The sequence below is a fragment of the Pongo abelii genome, chromosome X (genome assembly GCF_028885655.2).
Source record: "Pongo abelii isolate AG06213 chromosome X, NHGRI_mPonAbe1-v2.0_pri, whole genome shotgun sequence".
Taxonomy (NCBI): Eukaryota; Metazoa; Chordata; class Mammalia; order Primates; family Hominidae; genus Pongo; species Pongo abelii.
Genome location: NC_072008.2, coordinates 82,563,852 through 82,580,802, shown reverse-complemented (window position 1 = coordinate 82,580,802; position 16,951 = coordinate 82,563,852). Strand labels below are relative to the sequence as shown.

The 16,951-nt window shown below is 36.2% G+C and overlaps 1 protein-coding gene across 13 annotated transcripts in view; it reads left to right on the top strand.

Moving 5' to 3' along the window:
• The window catches only part of ATRX (ATRX chromatin remodeler), a 282,829-nt gene that overhangs the window by 160,666 nt on the left and 105,212 nt on the right, over positions 1-16,951 (top strand). For all 13 annotated transcript variants that reach the window (XM_063721248.1, XM_024240521.3, XM_024240517.3 and 10 more), the window contains 3 exons: positions 2,981-3,118; positions 4,531-4,706; positions 6,786-6,903. In XM_063721248.1, coding sequence (XP_063577318.1) covers positions 2,981-3,118; positions 4,531-4,706; positions 6,786-6,903 — 432 coding nt within the window. The remainder of the gene's footprint in view (positions 1-2,980; positions 3,119-4,530; positions 4,707-6,785; positions 6,904-16,951) is intronic.

The window sequence follows — 16,951 nt, the reverse complement described above, 5'->3', positions numbered from 1 at the left end:
AAAGGGAAGGTCTAGGGCTGAAGACTGTTGTTCAGATTGTTTCGTCCCACAGGGTGTTCCCTAGATACAGTACTTCCCCCTTTTCCTGTGGATGTGGCTTCCAGTGATTGTTGTCTCTCTTCTGGGTCTAGCCACCCAGCGAGTCTACCCGGCTCCAGGCTGGTACTGGGGTTTGCTGCACAGAGTCCTGTGAGGTGAACTGTCTGTGGGTCTGTCTGCCATGGATACTAACGACTGTACTGGTGGAGGTGGTGCAGGATGCAGTGGACTCTGTGGGGGTCCTTGGCTTTGCTGGTTTAATGCTCTATTTTTGTGCTGGTTGGCCTCCTGCCAGGAGGTGGCGCTTTGCAGAATGCATCAGCTGTAGTAGTGTGGAGAGGGACTGGGGGTGGGCGGGGCCCTAGAACTCCAAAGAGTATTTGTCCTTTGTTTTCTGCTATCAGGGTGGGTAGGGAAGGACCATCAGGTGGGGGCGGGTCTAGGCGTGTCTGAGCTCAGACTCTCTGGATGGGTCTTGCTGTGGCTGCTGTGGGGGATGTGGTGAGATTCCCAGGTCACTGGAGTTGTGTACCTAGAAGGATTATGGTTGCCTCTGCTGAGTCATGCAGGTTGTTCAGGGAAGTAGGGGGAAAGCCGGCAGTCACAGGCCTCACCCAGCTCCCACGCAAACCGAAAGGCTGGTCTTGTCTCACTCCTATGGTGCACCGCACCCCCTACCCCTCCAGCGCTGAAACAGCCCGGAGTGCGTTTCCAGGGGGAGGGCGAGTCTGGCTTGAAAACTTGCCCCAGGCTCTCCACCTCCAAGCTGCAAAAGAAAAGGGCTTTAGTTCATCCCCCACCTGTGAAGTCTGCAATCTGGATTTGCGCCCTCCCCGGAGTTCTGGCCAGGAGGCTTCTTTGCCCCATTCAAATTGTTAAAAAGTTCAGCTAGAGAAGTCCTTCTCCCTGTGGAGTTTTACCCTCTGCTCTGATGGCCACCCTCCTGATGGATCCCTGTGTTGCCAGGAGGGAATGGGCTGCTTGGGGATCCAGCAAGCTCCCAGTGCCTTTCTGCTACTTCCTCTACCCCTGTATTTCGCTCGGCTTGGCTTTCTAACTTGACTCAACTCCAGGTAAAGTCAGGAATTTCTCCTGCAAACAGACCTTCAGCTTCTCCAGTGGGGGTGTGTCTACCTCATTAATTTTAACTCTGTGACTTATTCCATTATCTCATGGTTTCAGCCCCATTTACCAGATCCCCTCTGACAAATTTTTAGGTTGTTTTCAATTTTCCTCCATAACAAACCGTGCTGCAGAGAACATTCTTTTATGTATCTTTGGGTGCCTGTGGAAGAGTATCTTTGGGACCAATTCCTAGAAATTCAAATATGGGTCAAAGGGTTTACGCATTTTGCATTTTGATAATTATTGTAAAATTGACTTCCAAAATTTTTGATACTAATTTAGACTCCCACAGAGTATATGAGAGTATCCATTTCAACGCATCCTCATGGATACCGAATATTAAGTGGTAAAACCATTTAAATCACTGCTGTAAAAGGCATTTTTTTCTCTTTAGAAAATGTTTTCGGATTCAAAGTAAGGGATGCATAATTTTTAAATACAAAGCTAGATATTTTAGTTTTACAAAATATTAGGGTTTTTTTTGTTTGTTTTTTTACTATTTGCGTAGCCCCAACTGAATACTGAATAACAGTTGTTATTATTTGATCTGTCATACTGAAGCTGTTACTTTTGAAGTCATGTAAAAGTTGCATTTTTCTCTAATGCTTACCAGATGGGGGATAGTTTGACAGCTGCTTTGTTGAAATCAGCAATTAAGTAATATGTGTGTATATGTTAACCAGCAAGCAAATTGAGTATGTATTATGCCCTAGAAAAAATATATATCAGCTGGGCGTGGTGGCTTATGCCTGTAATCCCAGCACTTTGGGAGGCCAAGGTGGGCAGGTCACTTGAGGTCAGGAGTTCGAGACCAGCCTGACCAACATGGTGAAACCTCGTCTTTACTAAAAATACAAAAAAATTAGCCAGGCGTGGTGGCAGGCACCTGTAATCCCAGCTACTCGATAGGCTGAGGCAGGAGAATTACCTGAACCCGGGAGGTGGAGGTTGCAGTGACCCAAGATTGTGCCACTGCATTCCAGCCTGGGCGACAGAGGGAGACTCCATCTCAAATAAAAAAAAAGAAAAAAAAAAAAAAAGAAAAAATATATATCTGTTATTTTAACAAATAAGCCTTTAGTATTTCTTCTAAAAGAGTCCACAGATGCTGTGGAATGTATTTGTTCAGGTACAAATGCATTCCATAGTAATAAAATATTGTTACTTTTTAATATTGCAATCCCAAATATTTTCTGAGTTTATGCTTTTAAGATCTTTTATAGCTTAAAAGCTGTTCTCCCTACCCTCCATACCCATGTAACAACCAGTTTCACTTTCTTTTATCAGTTAAAATTTTTCCCCAGCGATGAATGTCAGTTATTTGGACTAAGTGGGAAGTATTATATGGTCTATTGTGACATATATTATTCTTAAAGTGTAACTTTTGAAATTTGTCTTTTCATGTATATATACATTGCTCTTAGTCTTTGCTGATAGTTTAAGTTGATATACTAATGCTGAAATAGCTTTAAAGACTTTTCAATTTTAAAAGACATTTTTAAAAATACGCTATATCTGTTAGGGGGAACTTTTTCCCTCTTGTTGTTTTTATTTTTGCTTATTTTTGTAAACTCAGAGGACCCTGAGTACCATTTATAGTGGTACTTCAATGCTCTACCATTTGGATGTAATTAATATAGTTAGTGCTGTATTAACCAAATACAGGAGCAGATAAAATATGTTTATACTTAAAATGATGTCATTTTATCTTCCTGTAAGATCAGCACTTTAAAGGGTTTAACTTTATTTACTTAAATGGATCACATTTCAGTTTTATTATATATTAATTGTGTTATTTTTCTATTTATTTTTGTAGGCCCTGATTTTGTTGTTTGTGATGAAGGCCATATTCTAAAAAATGAAGCATCTGCTGTTTCTAAAGCTATGAATTCTATACGATCAAGGAGGAGGATTATTTTAACAGGAACACCACTTCAAAATAACCTAATTGAGTGTGAGTTAATACCTCTGATTATGCAGTAGAATATCGGTATTTCCTCAGATATATTTTCGTAACTTTACCATTTGCCTTTCTTCTACTTATTCTAGTATAGTCCTAGACCATGATCTACATAGGTTCATCTTAGTCTGCTGTGAAAGAATAACATACTTTTCAAATGAGATGTTTTATAAATATGAGTGGTAAAATACAGTCAAGAGATACACCATTGTGAATGTTCATATATAAATATGGAATGTGAATTATTGCAAGAGTATCAGAAGTCTTAATGATTGCTTTAGAAAGTACATGAGCATATGTGATTACTCCAGATAATTTTAAGGGGATATTCCAGTTTTGGGGCATGTACTGTCAAGAAATCAAAAAGAAATGGGAACTGTGAACATTTTTGTAAAGTGGAGCTGGGAGAAGGAGAGGTTTGCTGAATCCATGGCAGGAGAGTTTGCTGAGGCTAAAGGTAGTTGATGTGAACCTAGGGAAGTGATTTGTGAATTTCCCTCATTTTCATATGTCTGTGGTGACACTAAAGAAGGGAAGATGAGATTATTCAGCAAGTAACAAATTGAAATTCCCTGTTATAATCTCTCACTTTTTTTTCCCACTGTAATGGCTTTTTGTTATTTTTCTCTGTGTTACATTCGTTTAGTGTATTTATGGTAACTTTTTGCTATTTTGTTATTTGTAATACTAGTCATTTCACTTTAGCCTATACTTTATGTTTGTTTTTATCTGTGCCAGTTTTCCTTTTTTCTGTTCTATTACCCTATTTATAGAAATGCTGTTTCATATTGTGGTCCTGTATAGTATGGGACAAGTGATGGCTCTATTAATTTTTACAAAATGGGTTAGTCTTACAAAATACATTAGTAATTAATTTTATTTTATTTTTTTACTATTTGTGTAGCCCCAACTGAATACTGAATAACAGTTGTTATTATTTGATCTCTCAAATATTATTTGATTATTCTGGAAATGAATGAGTTAATATAAATTAACTTGCATGGTAGCTTATTACCTCCTATTTATTGTTTTGACTTAGTATCTCCTTTCTTCACAAGATAGCCTCGCTGACCATAAAATCATGGTTAGATTAATGGACCACTTGTTTTATACTTCATATCTCTTATAAAGAATAGTGAGTTTGAATAAAATGTCCTTAGATATTTTTAAAAAACATTCATGTCTAGTATTTAGGGATGGTTTTTACTTCAATTTTCTCTCTCGTTTTGGTAATTCACTTGTAGATCAGACATATAACCATGTTTATTCTATACTTAGCTTGATATTCTTTCTTTATAGCTTAATTCTAATGCATGTGTTTTTGACATGAGCATTTCATAGGGGAATTTTTCTAAGTCTTTTTAACCATTGTTAATGTTGTTAATGAATAATGTCTTCTCTCTTAGATCATTGTATGGTTAATTTTATCAAGGAAAATTTACTTGGATCCATTAAGGAGTTCAGGAATAGATTTATAAATCCAATTCAAAATGGTCAGTGTGCAGATTCTACCATGGTAGATGTCAGAGTGATGAAAAAACGTGCTCACATTCTCTATGAGATGTTAGCTGGATGTGTTCAGGTACAAATATGTTCCATAGTAATAAAATATTCTTACTTTTTTTATATAACAATCCCAACATATTTTCTGAGCTTAAAGTTTCATAATTTTGTGTTTTCTTTCCCGCTCTTTCAGTAGATAGTTTTACAGTTATATCTCCTTGCATTGTCTTCAAAAATTTCTGCTGCATTCAACTTTTAAAAAAGAAGCTCCGCTGCGAAGTTTAAAACATAGTTAATTCATTTGCCAGGTGTAAAGCCTCATATCTTATTATGTTAATGTTTAGATTTTTGATCCTTAAGATAGGGAGTTCCTTAAGAGGAACATAGCTACTATGATGAAGTTCCTATGCTCACCCTAATTCTGTAGTACAGTATTATAAATCTCACTTTTTTGAAATGGTTATAGGAAAGGCCAGTATGAATTAAGAGAGGAGCCACTTTTAAAGTAATCCTGGAGAAACAGTTTTGTTACTTTCAAGTATATATAATAACCTGAACAGACTAGTGGTGTTGTTTACATACAGATTTTCAGTGAATCTATATTAATGAATGGTTAAGTGTCTAGAGACTGAGCTGGCAGTTAATAGATCTCAAGATATGCACTTTCTCTGTAGACGTTAGGTACTGATGATAGCCTCAAAGATGTTTTAACAAATGAAACAGGCTATTCTTTTGGTTGGATATACAGTTTGCCCTCCATATCTGCAGGTTCTGTATCCATGGATTCAACCTACCATGGATCAAAAATATTTTTTAAAAAAATAGATAAAATGGACAGAGGCTAGGTACAGTGGTGCACACCTGTAATTCCAGCACTTTAAGAGGCCAAGGTGGGAGGATCACTTGAGCCCAGGAGTTCAAGGCTGCAGTGAGCTAAAATCATGCCACTGCACTCCAGGCTGGATGACAGAGCAAGACCCTGTCTCTAAAAAAAAGTTTTAAAAAATTAGCCAGCCATGGTGGTGCGCACCTATAGTCTCAGTCACTTGGGAGGCAGAGGCAGGAGGATTGCTTGAGCCCAGGAATTCAAGACTGCAAGGAGCTAAGATAATGCCACTGTACTTCAGCCTCAATGATAAAGTAAGACCCTGTCTCTTAAAAAAAAGGAAATAAAATAATTAAGAAAAAAATGGATGATTGTGTCTGTACTGAACATGTACAGACTTTTTTCTTGTCATTATTTCTTAAACAATAGAGTGTAACAACTATTTATATAGTATTTGTATTGTGTTAGGCATTATAAGTAATCTAGGGATGATTTAAAATATATGGGAGGATGTTTATACGTTATATGCAAACACTACATTATTTATATAAGTGACTTGAAGTTTCATGGATTTTGGTATCTGTGGAGGTGGGGTGGGTTCTGGAACCAGTCTCCCATAGATACTGAGGGATGACTGTACTTGCCATCATTATAAGGAGTAGTTGTTCCTTTTGGTCAGGTTGGCTACATGTGCTAGCAAGTACTCTGTTTCTGTATTGCTGCTACTACTCAGGCGGCATTTTTCTTTCTGGTTTAAGGAGTAATTTCTAGTTAGCACATTGGTGTTCTATTTTTCTATTCTTATAATAAAATGGTTTCAAGAGTGCTTGTAGATGAGTTGCTTTCTTAACTGGGCAAATATTCCCTCTAAAATTATGTTATTGTTTGACATATTAGCATATCCTTCTCAGAAGCCAACTCAGACTGCATTAGACTTTGATTCCTAGGTTTTACTACATGATTAAAGCAAGTCATTTTGCTCACACTACCTACTACATCCTCTCCATACCTTTTGTTTTTTTTTTTTCTGTACAGAGAAGACTATTTTGAAAACTTAAATTGCTCACTTGGTAATGTGATTGCTTGAATTTAAAACCTACCTGGTGTGTTGCAGTATCTTTTTACCAGTGTACCATATTGTATAGTCATGTGAAATACATTGTGTAGGTAATTGTGGGTTTAGAAAGGGTAAATATATTTAAGAAAATGTTTTCTTATATGTTTAGTGCCTATTTATTTATGTGTATATTTCAGTTATAAGCAATGAGAACTTGTAGGTCATTCCTGTTAAATATTTAGATTAATTTTCATTGTCTTTCTTGTTAATTACAGAGGAAAGATTATACAGCATTAACAAAATTCTTGCCTCCAAAACACGAATATGTGTTAGCTGTGAGAATGACTTCTATTCAGTGCAAGCTCTATCAGTACTACTTAGATCACTTAACAGGTAACCAATACACCTTGTTGATTTCATCTTCTCTATAAAGACATTCTTTTTCCAAAGAAGATTATTCCAGTCATCTTACTATGTCTGTTGTTCTTTTTCAGTTTTGCATTTGAATAAAATGGGTATGCTTAAAAGCATAAAATATTTCTAATTAAAACACTGATGCTGTCAAAATTAAAATCAAGAAGCAAACTGATGAAAAAGATATACAGCACATATGAATAATGCCCTTAATTTGTAAAGAGCTTTTATTTCAGAAAAATTATGAATGTGAATAAATCCATAAAAGAAGATATACAAAATTCCAGAGTATTTTTTTAAAAAAGTGTTTACCCACATTAATAATAAAAGGCATATAAGTTAAATTCATGAGTTTGTTTCTCAGTTAATTAACAAAAGTTGAAGGCAAAAGTAAAATAGAAGGCAAGGCATGTAGTATGCCTAAAATATACCAAAATGCTAACAGAAGTTGTTTTCTGGGTGATTTTGTTATGAAGACCTTCTAGTTTATTTCTTGTATTTTTCTATGCTTTAAAATAATACAATGAATAGTTTTTGTTTTACCATCAATAAGCTTTTTGTGTATGTGTGTGTGTCTGTGTCTCTCTGTGCCTGAAGATGTCTGTCTTCACACAACAAAACCTAATCTTTGGACTGGAGTGAGATTTCTTACTTGTTGATCACTTATTCTGGTACCTTTCCCCAAATGATATTACAGATTTAATTAGGAGATAGAGGTTAGAGGGTGCTCTTTGGCCAATTGTGAATACAGTAATTGATCAAAAAAAACAAGGAGGATGGAAGTATGTACACACATATTAAAATGATAATTATAGCTAAAGTGGTACTCTTTTTGTAATAGCAGTGCATCCTAGAGAGTAAAATATGGTTCTCAAGAAACATTCTGCTGGGGAAAACAGTATTTGAATCTTAGTATTTTATGGAAGTGCTTTTTTGCTTTTATAAAAGCAATTTTTGTATTGACTTTTGGAAGAAAATCAGTTCCAATAAAACACACATTTTCATTTGTATATCTATCAGAAGCTGGTAGATTTACTATACTATTCTGTTTTGAATAATAAAAATTGCAGGCATAATTAAATAACCAAATAGTTATCCCAATGAGAGAGTTGCTGTATAGTTTAAGAGACGGATGTTCAGATCTGTCTTTAATTAATCTCTGAGTGATAAGGAGTAATAAATTTGGTCATTTAATATTTTTTCCTTTTAAAATGTTTTATATTAGGGAAAATGCTCACAATAGTGTTTTCAGGTTTTATAGAATTGGTTGTCTTTAATAACCAGTCATAGGCTGGGCATGGTGGTTCATGCCTGTAATCACAGCACTTTGGGAGGCTGAGGTGGGAGGATCACTTGAGCTCAGGAGTTGGGGACTAGCCTGGGCAGCATAGTGAAACCTCATCTCCACGAAAAATCAAAAAATTAGCCGAGTATAGTAATGCACACCTGTAGTCCCAGCTACTTGGGAGGCCGAGGCGGGAGGTTTGCTTGATCCTGAGAGGTCAAGGCTGCAGTGAGCCATGATTGTGCCACTGCATTTCAGCCTGGGCAACAGAGCACTACCCTGTCTCAGCAACGACAACCACCACCACCACCAATCACAAATGGTAACAGCTCAGGTATAGATGTTAAGCTCTACTCTTTTGAGTTGACCTCATGGCGGTAAATAGAATGATAGATACCCGAATCTGGGAAGTATGTGTGTGTTGAGGGAGGGATAGAGAGAGGTTGGTTAATGGGTAGAGACACGTAGTTAGATAGAAGGAATAAGTTCTACTGTTTGATAGCAGAATGGGGTGACTGTAGTTAACAACAATGCATTGTATATTTCAAAATAGCTAGAAGAGAGGACTCAAAATGTTTCCAACATATAAAAATGATAAATACTCAAGGTGATGGATACCCTGAATACCCTGACTTGATCATTGCATATTCTATGCATGTAACAAAATATCACATGCACTCCTAAAATATGTATAAATATTATGTATCAATCTTTAAAAATTTTAAAAAACTTACTCTTTTTGAGAGCAATGCAATTATTTAAGAATTTAGGGGGCTTTGCTTTATTCTTTGTGACTATCATTGATAGGAGTAAATATCTAAAGCACTAATTGCCATAGCTAAAATCTAAAAGATATGATTGTTAAATTATCACCTGGTACCATGAATCTTTAAGTTTTATGGTGTGGGGTTTTCCCCTTACCAAATGCAATATTACCCATAGAGTAGAATAACCTGAGTTAAATAGCCTCTTTGAAAAACATTGATAAAAGGCCAAGTGGGTTATATGAATGGCTACTCTGTCTTGATTCTCAGTACAAATCTTCACGGTATTTCTCTTGAAATATCACCTGCCTATTTTACTTGCATTTAAAATGTTTGGTATTTTATCTGTTAAATATTCCAGAAATTTTTTGTTTCTACATTAGGCTTTTTTAGACTGTGGTTACTTTTAAGAGGTTCACCGAAATTTTGTTTTTAACATTAGCAGCAGTTTCATGTTAATTTTAGTGATAATTTATAATATTTGCAGAATGAAAGTCCTAAGGGACTGGCTTTTAAAGAATATTGAGGAAATCTAAAATCCTCTTAATTTTTCTTAGTTTTCTTTTTTTCAATGTAATTCTATGGTTTGCCTTTTATTGTCAGGTATCAGAAGTTTATAATAACATGTAAGCCTCTGCAATTCAGTAAACACTTAAGGTTTTATAAGCATGTAGATACTTAATTTTTTAATAACTAAATATTAGTCTGGCTTTAAACTTAATATTAAAATCCACACACTGTCTTATTTTGACAACTGTGCAAAAAATAGAACACAGGAAAAGATGGCCCATGGAATGTGAGAAAATATTGCAAAACATACATCTGATAAGGGATTCACATGCAGAATATAGTTGTCCCTTGGTATATGTGGGGGATTGGTTCTAGGACCTGCCTGTGTATACCAAAATTTGCTCATACACAAATCCCGCAGAACCTGCATATATGAAAAGTCAAACATAGGTTTCACATTTTGTGAATACTGTATTTTCAAGCAACATTTGGTTGAAACAAAGTGTGTGTATAAGTGGACCCGTGTGGTTTATACCTTTGGTGCGCAAGGGTCAACTGTATGTAAAGAACTCCTACAACTCAACAACAAAAAAACAGTCTGTTTCAAAAAGAAGCAAAGGATTTGAATAGACATTTCTCTAAAGAAGATATACAAATGGCCAATAAGCACATAAAAAAATGCTCAACATATCTACTCATTAGAGGAATGCAAATCAAAACTACAGTGAGATACCATTTCACACCCATTGTGGTGGCCATTATAAAAAAAAAGGAAAATAAGTGCTTATGAGGATGTGGAGAAAGTGGAACCCCGTATATTGCTAGTAGGAATGTCAGATGGTGTGGCTATTATGGAAAAACATTGTAGTAGTAACTCAGAAAGTTAAACGTAGAATTACCATTTGATCTAATAGTTCCACTTATAGGTATACCCAGAAGAACTGAAAGTAGGAACTCAAACAGATACTGGGACACTTATGTTTATAGTTGCATCATTCATAATGGCAAAAATAGGTGGAAGCAACCCAAATGTCCATTGATGGATGAATGGATAAACAAAATGTGGTATGGACATACTTCAGTGGAATATTAACCTTATAAAGGGGGGAAATTCCGACATTTGCTACCACATAGATGAAGCTTGAAGACATTAATGCTAAGTGAAATATATCAGACACAAAAAGGCAAATACTGTATAATTCTGTTTAAAGGTACCTAGAGTAGCCAAACTCCATGAGTAGAAAGTAGAATGGTGCCGGGCGCAGTGGCTCACGCCTGTAATCCCAGCACTTTGAGAGGCCGAGGCGGATGGATCATGAGGTCAGGAGATTGAGACCATCCTGGCTAACACGGTGAAACCCCGTCTCCACTAAAAATACAAAAAATTCTCCGGGCCTGGTGGCGGACTCCTGTAGTCCTAGCTACTCCGGAGGCTGAGGCAGGAGAATGGCGTGAGCCCAGGAGGCGGAGCTTGCAGCGAGCCGAGATCGCGCCACTGCACTCCAGCCGGGCGACAGAGTGAGACTCCGTCTCAAAAAATAAAATAAAATAAAAAATAAATCACCCAGTCTGTGGTATTCTATATTGCAACACAAAACAGACGAAGACAAGAAGACAAAAAATTAAATTGGAACAAATCATTAAAAAAAAAAAAAAGTAGAATGGTGATTACCAGGTTCTGGGGGGACGAAGGGAATGGAAAGTTACTGTTAATGGGTACTAAGTTTCTGTTTGGAATGATGAAAAAGTTCTAGAAATAGAGAGTGATGATGTTTGTACAACATTGTGATTATACTTAATGCCACTCAATTGTGTACTTAAAAAGTAGTTAAAACAGTAAATTTTTTAATTTTATTTTTATTTTACTTTAAGTTCTGGGATACATGTGCAGAACGTGCAGGTTTGTTACATAAGTATACATGTGCCATGGTGGTGTGCTGTACCTATCAAGCCATCATCTAGTTTTCAAGCCCCACATGCATTAGGTATTTGTCCTAATGCTCTTCCTCCCCTTGCCCCTCACCCCCCTACAGGCCCCAGTATGTGATGTGCCCCTCCCTGTGTCCATGTGTTCTCATTTAGAACAGTAAATTTTTAAAATGTATATTTTACCAGAATTTAAAAAGTACCCCCAAATGGAGCACAGTAATATGCTTTTGTCTCTAAAAATGCATGGACCCAAGTGCCACTCTTTAGAGATTGATTCAAAAGGTCTGGAGTAGGGCCGATGCATCTGCATTTTTATGAGCCCTACAGGTGATTTTGATGGATCATCAGCTTAAGAACCATTGCTCCAAAGTTTTTTCTTTGGTAAGGGGTGAGCTGAGACCTGAGATGGGTAAACTAGACAAGGGGAACATGGAGAAATGACACTGAAATGTTAACTTTGGTGGTTTTCTCTAAGTGGTGGAAGTATTAATTCTTTTGTATTTTACTTGTTATATACATTTCTGCAAAATTACAAAATCCAAGAAATATACATATATATAAAACTTCCATAATCAGAAAAATACTTTAAAGTTTCATTTTGTTTTTAATTGACACATGGTAATTGTACATATTAATGGGCACAGAGTGATATTTTGATACATGTATACATTGTGTAATGATAAAATTAGGGTAATTTAGCATATCTATCACTTCAAACACTTGTCATTTCTTTGTGGTGAGAACATTCAAAATTCTCTCTTCTAGCTATTTTTTAAAATTTTATTTCTTTTAATTAAAAATATTTATTTTAACATTTTTTATATAGAGAGGTGGGGTCTTGCTATGTTGCCCAGGCTCGTCTTGAACTCCTGGGCTCAAGTGGTATCCCATCCCAGCCTCCCAAAGTGCTGGGATTACAGGTGTGAGCCACCATGCTCAGCCTCATCTAGCTATTTCAATAAGTTATTAAGTTAAATTTAGTTTAAAAATATTATGACTAACATTGGAATAGTGTACTTCAAACTGGGAAAAGAATGTATAATAGTAATTTCCAAATGTGGTTGTACTGTCAGAATCACCATTAAACGCAGAACACTACTAAATTTACAAAGATAAAATGATACTAAGTGTTTCTGAGGCTATAGAGAAATGGGCCCTCTTGATGGTAACACAAATTGGACAGTAATTTGGAAAGGGATGTCAAAATTAATTTCAATTGTAAGCTTTTTTCCAAAGGAAATGGTCAGAAATGTATGCAGAGATTTCCATTAAAAGATGTTAATCTCAGGGTTTGTTTCAAAGCTTCGTTTTCTGGCTACAGAAATAGCAATGTGTGTTCGTTATGAAATATATATGAAATATTGAAAGGCACTAATACAATAAAAACTACCTATAATCTCATAAACTAGAAGTTGGAACTGCTAGTTATTTAATATTTGATATCTTGCTTTCCAGTTTTTAAAATGTATGTGTGACACTTAAATGTCATAAACACACACTACATAAACATACAATACATATACATTGTGTTTATATACTATATATATTTATTATTTTTTTAATGGCTGGAATTATATTATCCAGCTTGTGACCTAAAGTGAACTGTTACTTGTTGTGGCATTATTTATAATAATGAAAAATTGAAAATTAACCCAAATCCTCAACTTTTGGGGATAGTTTATATTATGGTATATCACCATAATCTAATATCATGCAGGAAGATACATTAAATATTATAATGTGGAATATCGTGTGTTAATATTTAGGAATATATAGAATATAATATATAATAAAGATGAAATAGTACCCATTTCTGTGAATTAAAAAGGATATGTATGAAAATGCATAGCAAAGTGATCAAAAAGATAATGCCACAAAATATTTTTTAGTGTACACTCTAATATTTTCAAATTAGTAGAATTGTGTTTATAATATGTATTAAATTACCTCTTCAAATTTGGCTCTATCCCCTTCTCTCTGTTTTGATATGACATTTATCAGCTCTTCTTACTCCATCAACCATGTCTCTTTTAAGATCTCCTACACATTGCTGATCATTTTAACTCTGCTGCATTAAGTTAGTATATTCTGACATATCTTCTAGCTAAGTAGTTTTTGTCTTTGGATGTGTGTCTTATGCTATTAAGAGGAATTTAATTGAAATGTAAAACTCAATGGCTTTCTCCTGAGGTCAGGAACAAAACAAGGATGTCACTTTTGCCTCTTATATTTAACATTTTCTAGAGGTTCTGGCCAGGACAATTATATCAGAAAACTAAAAGTATGCCACAGTGTCATGGAAGGGGTAAAACTATTTCAATTTGCAGGTGACATGATATTATATAGAGAAAAAATTTATTGTTTTAAGTTTTGTGGATACATAGTAGGTATATATATTTATGGGGTACATGAGATATTTTAATGCAGCCATGCAATGCATAATCACATCAGGGTAAATGAGGTATCCATCTCAAGCATTCATCCTTAAATGTGTTACAAACAAGTCATTTATATTATTTATTTTAAAGTGTACAGTAAATTATTGTTTCCTGTAGTCACCCTGTTCTATAAAATATTAGCTCTTACTCATTCTACCTAACTATATTTTTGTACCTAATATCCATCTCTCCTTTCCCCCTGCCCTACTACCCTTCGCAGCCTCTATTAACTATTGCTCTACTTTCTATCTCTGTGAGTTCAGTTGTTCTAAATTTTAGCTCCTGGACGGGTATGGTGGCTCACACCTGTAATCCCAGCACTTTGGGAGTACAGGGCAGGTGGATGGCTTAAGGGCAGGAGTTCGAGACCAGCCTAGCCAACATGGTGAAACCCTGTCTATAAAAAAATATACAAAAGTCGTGATGGCATGTGCCTATAATCCTGGCTACTCAGGAGGCTGAAGCAGGAGAATCACTTGAATCTGGGAGGCAGAGGTTGCAGCAAGCTGTGATCATGCCACTGCATTCCAGCCTTTGTGACAGAGCTGCCTCAAAAAAAAAAAAAAAAAAATTAGCTCCCCAAAATAAGGGAGAATATGTGAAATTTGTCTTTCTTGCTGTTTCGTGTTGTTTGAAATGACAGGATCTCATTCTCTTTTATGGCTGCATAGTACTCCATTGTGTACATGTACCATATTTTCTTTATTCATTCATCTGTTGATAAACTTTGGGTTGCTTCCAAATCTTGGCTGTTGTAAACAATGCTGCAACAAACATAGGAGTGCCGATCTCTTCAATATACTGATTTTCTTTCTTCTGAGTATATATCCAGCTGTGGGATTGCAGGATCATATGGTAGCTCTTTGCTTTTTTGAGGAACCTCCAAACTTTTCTCCATAGTGGTTGTACTAATTTACATTGCCAACAGCAATGTATGTGGGTTCCCTTTTCTCCACCTCCTTGGCAGCGTTTGTCTGTCTTTTGGATAAAAGCCACTTTAAAGGGTGAGATGATATCTTATTGTAGTTTTGATTAGCATTTCTCGGATGACCAATGATGTTGAGTACCTTTTCTTATACCTATTTTCCATTTGCATGTCTTCTTTTGAGAAATGTCTACTCAGATCTTTTGCCAATTTTTTAATTAGGTTGTTAGAATTTTTTTCCATTTGACTTGTTTCAGCTCCTTATATATTGTGGTCATTAATCCCTTGTCAGATGGGTAGTTTGCAGATATTTTCTCCCATCCTGTGGGTTGTCTCTTCACTTTGTTGGATTGTATGCTTTGCTATGCAGAAGCTTTTTAACTTGATATGATCCCATCTGTCCATTTTTTTTGTGTTGGTTGCTTCTGCTTTTGAGGTATCACTCAAGAAATCTTTGCCCAGTCCAATGTCCTGTAGAGTTTCACCAGTGGTTTCTCTTAATAATTCCATAGTTTAAGGTATTAGATTTAAGTTTTTAATCCATTTGAATATGATTTTTTATATATGGCAATAGATAGGTGTCCAGATTCATTCTTCTGCATACGGATATCCAGTTTTCCCAGCACCACTTACTGAAGAGGCTATCCTTTCCCCAGTGCATGTTCATGGCACCTGTGTAGAGTATGCGTTCACTGTAGGTGTGTGAACTTGTTTCTAGGTTTATTATTCTGTTTCATTGGCCTATGTGTCTTTTTTTTTTTTTTTTTTTTTTGAGACGGAGTCTCACTCTGTTGCCCAGGCTGGAGTGCAGTGGCGCAATCTCGGCTCACTGCAAGCTTCGCCTCCTGGGTTCACGCCATTCTCCTGCTTCAGCCTCCCAAGTAGCTGGGACTACAGGCACCCGCTACCGTGCCCGACTAATTTTTCATACTTTTAGTAGAGACGGGGTTTCACTGTGGTCTCGATCTCCTGACCTCACGATCTGCCTGCCTCGGCCTCCCAAAGTGCTGAGATTACAGGTGTGAGCCACCGTGCCCGGCCGGCCTATGTGTCTTTTTTATGCTAGTACCATGCTGTTTTGATTACAGTAGTTCTATAGTATACTTTGAAGTTATGTAATATGATTCCTCCAGTTTTGTTCATTTAGCTCAGGATAGCTTTCACTATTCTGGGTCTTTCGTGGTTCCTTATAAATTTCAGGATAGTTTTTTCGATTTCTGTGAAGAATATCATTGGTATTTATTTCATAGAGATTGCTTTGAATCTGAAGGTTGCTTTGGGTGGTGTGGACGTTTTAACAATATTGATTCTTTTGATCCATGAACATGGAATGTCTTTACATTTTTTGGTGTCCTCTTCCATTTCTTGCATCAATGTTTTATATTTTTCATTGTAGAGTTCTTTTACTTTTTTTTTTTTTTTTTTTTTTTTTTTTTGAGACAGAGTCTCTGTCACCCAGGCTGGGATGCAGTGGTGCAATCTTGGCTCTCTACAACCTCCACCTCCTGGTTTCAGTGATTCTCATGCCTCAGCCTCCCGAATAGCTGGGATTACACGTGTGCACCACCGTGCTCCGCTAATTTTTGTATTTTTAGTAGAGGCTGGGTTTTGCCATGTTGGCCAGCCTGCTCTTGAATTCCTGGCCTCAAGTGATCCACCCGCATTGGTCTCCCAAAGTGCTGGGATTACAGGCATGAACCACCGTGCCCTGCCTTGCTTCTTAAATTCCTGACTATTTTATTTGTAGCTATTGTAAATAAGATTACTTTCTTGATTTCTTCAAATTGTTCACTTGGCATATAGAAATGCCAATGATTTTTGTATATTGATTTTGTTACTTGCCACTTTACTGAAATTGCTGATCAGTTCGAATAGTTTTTTGGTGAAGTCTTTATTTTTTTTTCTTTCCCAAATATAAGGTCATGTCATCTGCAAACAAGGATAATTTGACTTCTTCCTTTCCCATTTGTATGCGCATTATTTCTTTATCTTCTTTGATTACTCTTACTAGGACTTGCAGTATGATGTTGAATAACAGTAGTGAAAGTGGGCATCCTTGTTGTGTTCAAGATCTTAGAGCAAAGACTTTCAGTTTTTTCCCATTCAGTATGATACTAGCTGTCGGTCTGTCGTATATAGCTTTAATATGTTGATGTTCTTCTGATACCCAGTTTTT